The 9,901-nt window shown below is 37.3% G+C and overlaps 1 protein-coding gene and 1 long non-coding RNA gene across 6 annotated transcripts; both read left to right on the top strand.

Moving 5' to 3' along the window:
* Positions 1-388: 388 nt before the first annotated feature.
* On the top strand, positions 389-2,963 carry LOC136482062 (uncharacterized). Its single transcript, XR_010764946.1, has 5 exons — positions 389-463; positions 560-872; positions 973-1,062; positions 1,740-1,939; positions 2,554-2,963. It is a non-coding gene; the product is annotated as an uncharacterized lncRNA (long non-coding RNA).
* Positions 2,964-4,098: 1,135 nt separating this feature from the next.
* On the top strand, positions 4,099-6,750 carry LOC136482061 (uncharacterized). 5 transcript variants are annotated; one of them, XM_066479313.1, is made up of 5 exons: positions 4,099-4,471; positions 4,630-4,720; positions 4,910-5,135; positions 5,633-5,807; positions 6,527-6,750. In XM_066479313.1, the coding sequence occupies exons 3-5, from the start codon at positions 5,030-5,032 to the stop codon at positions 6,552-6,554; spliced, it is 309 nt and encodes a 102-aa protein (XP_066335410.1). In that variant the 5' UTR covers positions 4,099-4,471; positions 4,630-4,720; positions 4,910-5,029; the 3' UTR covers positions 6,555-6,750. The 5 variants fall into 5 exon arrangements, with proteins under 5 accessions (XP_066335410.1, XP_066335412.1, XP_066335409.1 ...); XM_066479315.1 differs by having other exon boundaries at positions 4,630-4,803; XM_066479312.1 differs by having other exon boundaries at positions 4,099-4,489.
* The last annotated feature ends 3,151 nt before the right edge of the window (positions 6,751-9,901 follow it).

Genomic DNA, 9,901 nt, shown 5'->3' with positions numbered 1-9,901 from the left:
CCGCTTTACTGTAGCATACCGTATGTCCACGTGTGATTGGTTGGAGAGGAAAATATCTCCCTCACCTGCCTCCCCCTCTGTTTCTCTCCCCTTTCTCTCTCTCCTTCCATCCCGAGGCAGCGACGGGCGTGAGGCGACGGCACCTGTGCAGGCGGCGCGCCGGTGCGGTCGGCCCCCTCCCCCCACCCCCCGCGTGAGCTCCTACAGACGGTTGGCGCGGCTCTGCTTTCCCTTGATCCATCCACTCACTGGTTTACTCCCCTCTCTCTATCCTTACTCTATTTGATTTTATCCTGCATCTATTGTTCTAAGATCAGTTCCCCCTAGGTCTACTATTCTCTCATTTTTCTCTTACCAATCTAAATGTGATTTTTTTTTTGGTTTTGTAGGCTGCGACCTGCTGGGTTACACTGGATTTTGAGAGCAGACATGTATTATGCAATAGACCTGACCACATGACCATGTCTGTGATATTTGTTTGATTTCTTATAGTAGGATAAAGATTGAGACAATGTACCAATGATTTTTGATTTATTGTTTCCATTTTGGTCATGTACAGTGATGAATACGGTATCTTGTCCCCAACATCCACGCTGCCCCACTCCTCACCGATGCGCTTCAAGAACGCCCTGTCGTCGGCGGTCATGGATGTTGACCTCCAACACCAGACACGCCCGCCCGCTTCTCATCGTCTTGAGCAGGTCGGGGCGTCGCTGCTCAGCTACAAGAGTTTGGGGGAGGTGGTCAGGTGGAGCTGCGGTTGGTGGCAAGGGCTGCCTGCCAAATCTAGCAGGACTCAGATCCAATCGGGGCTGGCCCATCTCGTGCACGTCGTTCATCCGCCTGTCTCCATGATATCATTGTCTCTGCAGGTAACGTGTTTGATGAAATTCCCTGAGTTTTTTTTGGTCTAAAATCTGATTTTCAGCCTCATGCTTCCTGTGCACTGAACTTGATTTTCTATGAATGCAGCATCGCCCCGTCTAAGCTCAATCCTCCATGGCTTAAGTAGCTCTTGGGAGCATGCTGCTGGGATCAGGAGCATCATTCTGTTCAGCACCTGTAAGTCTCGTTTGTAGAACTCATATTCCAAATCTTGCACATTTACATGGTATTATTGTATGGATGGGTTGTAGATGCGTGCTAAGCAGAGATTCATGTGTGCGACATGCTTTGAAATTAAGATTGTATTATCCCGTGTGCTTTGGATTCAGCTAGGACTAACACATTGAAAAATCATCTAATAGCTGCAGGGTTTGGTTCAGTAAATAAATGATAGATATAAAAAAAAGAAGCACTTATGTAGTTTTTCATGTCCACGCCCCGAGATTGAAGTAATCTTTTTTATATACAAATTACAAATTGATGATTTTTATTTGTGAAGATGAATACCTGCTTAGACCTGCAACTTGCTTTTCTTTGGAGATGATAATATTTTGGTTTGCATCATTTTTCCATTTTCAAATTAGAAGATTTAGTGGTACAATTTGGGTTCACCTACCATTAAAATGTCAGATATTGCAGTATTTTTTGAATAAATAAACCATATATATAGATTGAATCATTTAAAAAACAGTCTGAATACTCAGGATGTCACTTAAGTAAATTAAGAAAGCAATTGAACTATCCTTATGATTAGGTACTAAGCACTTTGATCGCATATGTAGTCTGTGCTTCTCTAATACGAAAATGGAGAGGGACACTCCTTTAATTTTGTCAATCTTGTATTTTTGCTACAGCACAGAAGGCTTCAAGTTTTTTATATCAGTTTTAGGGATTGACACCATTCTTCACTTCCCATATTGTCCAAGTTCTAGAGTTCATTGGGAAGAAAGAAAACCTGCATCTTCCACCTGGATTTGTTGCTCGTATCGCAGCACAATCAAACCATAATCTTAGAGATGGCAATACAGTTTTATGGGACTTGCAAAGTGCAACAGTAAGCTTTTGTGCTTATTTGTTATCCAGTGTTTTACTGATTTGCCACACCTCCACTTTTACAGTTATGTTAATCTTTCTCTCTTGGCAACACTGCTGTCATATTCTTTTTTCTTTGGCTTTCAGATACCCATTTACATCAAATCAAGTGCTCACTCCTCTTGATTGGGAGCAATATTATTTATGTGTCTAAAATAGCAACTGATATGTAATACTAAAAAAACAAAGGCCTAAAAGGTTCGAACTCTGTAGGATGAAGTACTTCGTTTATCTGTTGGCATATTTCAGAAACACTTCTAATTTATGAAGTATTCAGTCTCTCTGTATCATGCATCCTCTACTAAATCAATCAAGATCCGAATTCAATGTGATTAGCACTCTTTATCTCTGCATGCTATTAGTCAAATGGTATGCTGAAGCTTATCTGCAATTATTGGTTGTGATACAATCCAACAGCCTCTGGTTCAGGTGAAACCTGAGAGTATGGTTAGCCTTGTTAATATCAACCGTACTCTGTACATCCATGTGATAAAAAAACTAGGCGATATTGACTCTGGCAAGCCTATCATTAAGTTTGTGCTGAAACTCACACACAGTTGTCCATGCTCTGAAAAGGGCCATCGCTTTGCAGATAACTATCCTGGCTCTCACTCGTCTGTACTTAGATGATCATTGGAGATTTCAAGAGCACCTTTTGCCAGATTGTGACGCATCCCAGCTCTCGCTCGTCTGTACCCGGATGAACATTGGATATTTCAAGAGCACCTCTCTAAGAGATGGGTGGAAAGTAATGAGTCGGGTCAATCCAAATATGTAACTCGAGTCTTTTGTCAAAGCTTCATAGTGAGTTCTCTTTATTGATTATTTGATCATTTCCTACCCTGCCTTGCCAATTCTTAGTCATTCAAACTTTCAGGAGACATAACCAATGCTTACATCTTCAATGTGTTATTGCTTTGTATCTAATAATTTGCAATAATTGTACATCTTTGATGTGTTATTGCTTTGTATCTACTAATTTGCAATAATTGTGCGTACCTGGTCTCGGTGTTCGAACTTTCATACAACACAGAAATAATTTTACACTTGCTTTTTTTTCTTTAGTTTCACTGCTTGCAGTGGTTTCAACTTCGAAACCTCTGTTTGATAGCCTGAGTTGATGCAAAAAAGCAAGAAAGAGCTAAAAGGATGGAAGAAAAGAAAGTCAATGGAGGCGCTTGTCCACATAGCTAGTTCGATGATGGATGAACCAGGCCTTGAGATCAAACGCTCAAGGGCAATCGAGCATCCTCTACGCGTGCCCAGTCCGTCATCGTGGACAGAATGTCTGCGCCGCGTAGCTTCTTGTGTGGCATGGTTGTTAGACCGACTCCTTTATGGAAGATAGCCTGGCAGCAAGTTTTTTTTCTTTGGTAACAAAACAACACATGTCCAAATTAAAATCAGCCATTATTTTGTTCTCGTTGCAACACACGGGCATTTCACGAACTTTGCTTTTTGATTAAATGTGTATTAGTATCTTATCGTGTGATCCCGTATATTTTTAGTACAAAAATTTAGTTATCCTGTAGCAACGCACGGGTACGCTACCTAATATCTTTTAAAGTGTTATAGGAGTATTCGTCCGGTTCAAATTTTGAATCATTTCAAGAATATTTAGGTATAATTAATTTTATTTTTTAAGAACAAGAAAGCAACTCAAAATTTATTGTGTAAAGCGCGCGCACACACACATCTTTATATATTTGTAATTTTAAAATCATTTTTATAGCACAGTGATTAAAAATATCTTACAATAAAACTTTAATAAAAATTTTAGAAATCATCTGATAGGGAAGAATCTCTCATATGCCCGTATATGTTAGAGTAGCGTGTGTATGCACGGTGTAGAGTCCAATTCAAAAACAATTTGGAGCCTAGATTTAATTTGGGTTTGGCCTATTTTTAATTCAATTTCATCAAATAAATCATAATATCCATATCTCTACTATAATAGACCAATGAAAATTATACTAGGTCTCTCAAAAAAAACATCCTCAGCTTAAAAACCTTCAACTATTATGCACCTTGAAAAATACATACATGAATTCATCTTCATTAAAATGCTAATCGTATACCCAAACACGATATCATGTGTGATGCTGGCTTCTCACGCAGGATACAAACGGTCCTCCCTGCACCCGCACCCGCACGGCACGGCGCTCAGGCGGCGAGGGTTCGATTCCCATCCCCGTACCCCCATTTTCTTCTCTTCCGCGAAAAAAAAGAAATGTCGGGCCGTCTCTGTTGATGCCGCCGGTATCACTTCGCGCGTGGGATCCTTCCCCGACGTGGGCTGCCACGGCCCTAGCCGCGCGCCATCGGCGCCGGCACCCGCAGCCTCGCCGTCACCCGCACCAGCGCCAGTGATCCTCCCATCTCCGCTCCGTCGTACGCGGCGCCCCTACCCCACCGAGATCTGCGACGGACGGTGGTGGCGGCCCATGGCCCCAGGAGGAGGCGTACGCAGTTTTGGCGATGGCGGTCCGGCTCAGTACGTCCCCCACCTACGGTCTGTCCCTATACGTCCACCACCGAAGTTGATCCAGCGCGCAGCCAGCCAGGCTTCTCTTTTTTTGTCCCTTTCCGATTGACTTGTGATCTTGTTTTATTTTTTTATTTATTTCATTAATCTCGGTATTGATTTCTCAGAGATGGAAGATGCAAATAATTCGTTTGCTACTGCCTACTCGGGGGAAAGGCTTTCGACCGTCTGTATGATGATACACTGCTTCTCTGCTAGGTAAATTCAAGCCCCTCAGATCTGTACAAAATTGGTGAAAAGAAGCTATGGACTGAGATGAATCTTTTTAAAGCATATATTTTGTAAGGTTCATGTACTTGTCACTGCTCAGGTTAGATGATTCCATATGTTTGATTATTGATAGATATATTCAATTTCATTTTTTTTTAATTTTCTCATTGCGTTAAGGTTGGGAAAGGGTCCCGCGCTGGAACCGGCTGCAGGCCTGTACAATCAGGTTGTTTGGATATAGATTGCTGTTATGCCCATTTGGGTTAGGGTTGTTGGGCTTCTTCATCCGATTTTAGCATGTTGATGATGCCAATGTGCTGTATTCAATTTCGGCACTACAAGGGAGACTACACGTACGCATGGATGGTGGCTGCAGGCACAAGGATACAAGAGGCAGCAACAGGTTTGAGTCAACCTCATTTTATTTTCCTTCCATGAGTTAAGCAATTAATGTGCTCATATTTCATGACATACTATTTGCCCATCATAGAAAAACATTGGTTGCTTCTGTTGAATGAATGGTTCTCTGATGCAATAATTATCTGATAGGGTGGAGAGGGCACTAAAATTAATTGCAGGTTTACTTTTCTTAGAGAATCTTCCATATTATAAAGTTGCAATAACAGAGCAGTTGCATGAAAAGGTTTTCTTTCTCTTCTAATTGTTTCTGGGTCTTTTAACATAGTTCAAAATATGTTTTTGTCAGTTATGTGAACTTGAATATCGCAATTGTAAGACCACTCAGACACATGTTTACAGTGCTTTGACAGAGTCTGTTAACAAAGTATTTGATCATTTGGAATACACTACTGATCATTCGGAATGTTTCGGGTTTGTTTTGCGAGTATTTGATCGATATGTGGTTTTCATGGGGATTTTGTTTGCATTGTGTTGGTGCAGATGATTCATATCCAAACGAGATGATGCAGGTCGAGCTGTCCATGCAGTTGGTGCTCACAGATAGCCAACTGCAGATGTGGTTCTGCCATTGCCGGCTCAAGGACTGGAAAAGTCTGCTGGCCAAGATTGCTCAGCTGGCTCAAGGACTGCAGATGCATTACTGGCAAAGATACATGTATGCTTTCTTCTGTCTTAAGCTGCAGATCTTTTTATGCTATGGCTGATAAGCTTTGCTGAAGTGCAAGATATAGAATCGTTCCTATTGAATACTCTTGCCGAGCATAATATTTTATTTTATTTACTAATGAGTTAGCAGTATATGACATTATTTGATATTTATACTCAGTGTTTTTTTACTGTTTCCTTCTCTTTCTATCTTTCTATCAAAATTCATGGCTTCTGAGTGGGCATACACAAACTTAGGAATGCACAGGAAATACGCTCTGAGACTGAAAAACAAATAAAGACCAAAAAAACCAGTCTACATGGCTTACTGCTGCACTGTTACAGTTTAATCTATGAGATAATAACCCTACTGTCTAGATGATACTGTAGTTTCAAACATGTTTACTGAAAGTGAGACAGATAATCAATGTTCTCTACCCCCTTGATTTAATCTCTCCTTTTGATAGCTTTTAAGTGTTTAGAAGCACTATGCAGTGGAACTATGTCACTTTAGCAGCCCTGTGAAGCAGAACTGTAGGAGTATTTAAGGCCTTTTTTTCTTAATATTAATAAAATTATATGAAACGTGAAACAAAACTAAATGGCATATACAATAAGTTCCTCCTACCATCCTGTATTATCACGACGAGGAGTTGAGGATATACAATAAGTTTCCATTTTCTAGGGTCTGCACTAATGTATGCAGCTTTAATTTCTTTGTCTTTTCAGAACAATAAGCACGAAAGTTACTAGATGAGACGAAAATGAAGATCAAAGATAAAGTGCAACAAGAAGATCAAAGTGCTCGTGGTGGTTTTAAATTAGTGGAGTTGCAATATAATTATTTATAAAGGAAAATATAGGAATGTAATTAGAGAGTACCACCGCACTCTGATGTCATTGTTGTCACGCAAGTAATCTTTATTTGGTATGTCAGGTTGTCATCAGAATCATGTTTTTATTCTAATATATAATATGTGATCGATGATTTTTAAAAATCACCAAAGCATATACATCATTTTGGTGTTTAATTTGTGTTGTCTTAAATATCATCGTAGCGTTAGCACGGGTAATATACTAGTTAAATGCTAGGTGTGATATAGTTTCAGTTTCGTATGATATTTTGATTAAACGTTGACTCAACTTAAATAGGTGAACTATATGTGTTTCTGTTGAAAACGAGAGAGGCTAAGGGTGTGTCACACGCACGCTCCGAGCCAAGCTGTAGTGAGGTGTGCGCGCGCTTGACGTCATCCATTGCCGACTGCTGCTTCTCTGCCTCTATGAACAGTGCAAACATATAGTCATGCAAGTTTGTAGATTTTTCTAACAAAGTTTAGATATTATTACATCTGAATTTCAATATATGAGAACTTTAGACATAATTTTAGGATCATAACTGAATTCAAATGAAAAATTTGTGAACTACAACTTTTGCTTTAGTTGTTTCCTCATACGAGTTCATTTGAACTATTAGAAATTTTTAATTTCAAATTCTGAGAATTTCAAACAAAATTTTGGGGCAGTAATGATTTCAAATGGAAAAGCCGTTAACTACAAATTTTAGAACTTGTCCAGATCTACAACTTTAGTTTTTGTCGATTCTTTATTTGAGTTGGTTTGAAAATTTAAATTTTGAATTTCAAAATATGACAAGCTCTCATCTCCATTCACTTAAGAAATAAATCGACCAATAAAGACCAACAAACATTTAAGTGGTCTAGTGGGAGTGGAGGTGGTGTTGTCCCCATAGAGATTGGTTGAGGTTGCTAGTTCAAATCCTGTGGTGATCACCTTATTTTTATTTTTCTTGTTATTTTTTCACACCATGCTAAATTTAATTTTTAAAATATATAAAAACTTTAAATATAATATTAAGATAGTAAATGACTTCAAATGAACTTTTCTTGACATTTTTCCATGTCATGCTGTATTTGAATTTAACTTGAAATAGAATTTTGGGATAGTAAATGATTTTAAATGGAAAAATCGTCAATGGCATAGTTGTACAACTCATGGAGATCTATAATTTTTATTTTGGTCATTTCTCCATTAGACTTTTTTTTTAACAATTCGAAATTTAAATTTCAAAATATAAGAAGCTCTCATTCTCTATTCACTTAAGAAATAAAATAATAAGTTAAGATCAACATACATGCATGTGTCTAGTGGTTGTGGTGGTGTTGCTATCTCTATGGACATTTAGTGAGGTTGCAGGTTCAAATCTCATTGGTTGCCCCATTTATGTTTTTCTTATCAGTTTTCACGCTCTACAAAATTTTAATTTTAAAATACGAAAACTTCAAATAGAATTTTGGGATAGGAAATGATTTTAAATAGATTTTTTGTTATTTTTCCGCGTCACGCTAAATTTGAAATTCAAAATCTAAGAAATTCAAATAGAATTTTGAGGTAGTAAATTATTTAAAATGGAAAAGTCATCAATGGCATAGTTGTAAAACTCATTGAGATCTACATAACTTTTGTTTTGGTTATTTCTCCATCAGATTTTGTTTGAACAACTCGAAATTTAAATTTCAGTTTCAATATATGAGAACTTCATACTGAATTTTGAGTCATTAAATGATTTCAAATGAAATAATGTCAACAATAGTTATAGAACTCATCGTGATTTATAACTTTTGTTTTGGTTATTTCACCATCCGAATTTATTTGAGCAATTCAAAGTTAATTTCCTGATAGCTCAAGTCATAGTTCCTATAATAAATATAATAAAACACTAATTTTTTTTCTAAACATGCAAGAGGTCTAGCTGTAGTGGAGGTTTTGTTGTTCTCTTGTGGTGGTGTTGGGGTTGTAGGATCAAATCTTGGTGGGTACTCCATTTTTATTTTTCTTGTTGTTTTTTCTATGCCTTGCAAAATTTGAATTTCAAAATATGAAAACTTCAAATAGAATTTTGGTATGGTAAATGACTTTACATGATTTTTTGTCATTTTTTCAGCCGTGATAAATTTGAATTTTAAAATATCAAAACTTCAAGTACAATTTTACAACAGTAAACAATTTCAAATAAAAAAGTCATCAAGTACAAGTTTTATAGCTCATCTAGAGCTATGGCTTTTATTTTGGTTGTTTCTTCATCGAGTTTGTTTGAACAATTCAAAATCTAAGAACTTCAAATATAGTTTTGAGATAGTAAATGATTTCAAATGAAAAAGACGTCAATGGCAAAGTTGCAGAACTCATCGAGATTTACAACTTTTGTTTTGGTGATTTCTCCATCATACTTTGTTTGAACAATTCAAAATTTAAATTTCAAAATATCGGAACGTCAAATAGGGTTTTGGGACATTAAGTGATTTGAAATGAAAAAATCATCAACAACAAAGTTGTATAACTCATTGATATCTACATCTTTTGTTTTGGTCATTTCTCCATTAGACTTTGGTTGAAGAATTCAAAATTTAAATTTTGAAATATGAAAACTTCGAACAAAATCTTGGGACATTAAATGACTTCAACCGAAAAAGTCATCAACAACAAAGTTGTACAACTTATCGAGATCTATAACTTTTGTTTTGGTCATTTCTATATCCGATTTTGTTTGAACAATTCAAAATTAATGTCCTGATAGCTCAAGTCGTGGTTCCTATAACAAATAAAATAAAATACTAAATCTTACACAAACATGCAAGTGGTCTAGTGGTAGTGGGGGTATTGCTATCTCTTTGTGGTGGTGGTGAGGTTGTCGGTTCAAATCTCGGTGGTCACCCTATTTTTATTTTTATTTTGTCATTTTAGACCCACACTCAATGACCCACCAAATACAAAGTGTTGCCAACAACATTGTATTACAACAAACAAATTGGTCTATAGCAACACAAAAAACTATGACAATAGTAACATAAAATTGCGTTCATTTAGGATTCTAGTTGCAATAAATACCTACCAATTGCAACACCACTAAAGATTATTATAACCCAATAAAACCGTGGCAATAGGAACATGCAACTACAACCATTTTAGAATTCTTGTTGCAATAACCACGTAGCAATTGCACCACCACTGCATGAAGCATACATGAACCGTGAAAATAAGTGTGGTAATACAACTATTACTTGCAACGAAATATGCTCCTAT

The sequence above is a fragment of the Miscanthus floridulus genome, chromosome 9 (assembly GCF_019320115.1).
Source record: "Miscanthus floridulus cultivar M001 chromosome 9, ASM1932011v1, whole genome shotgun sequence".
NCBI lineage: Eukaryota > Viridiplantae > Streptophyta > Magnoliopsida > Poales > Poaceae > Miscanthus > Miscanthus floridulus.
This window is presented reverse-complemented; position numbering and strand designations above follow the sequence as displayed.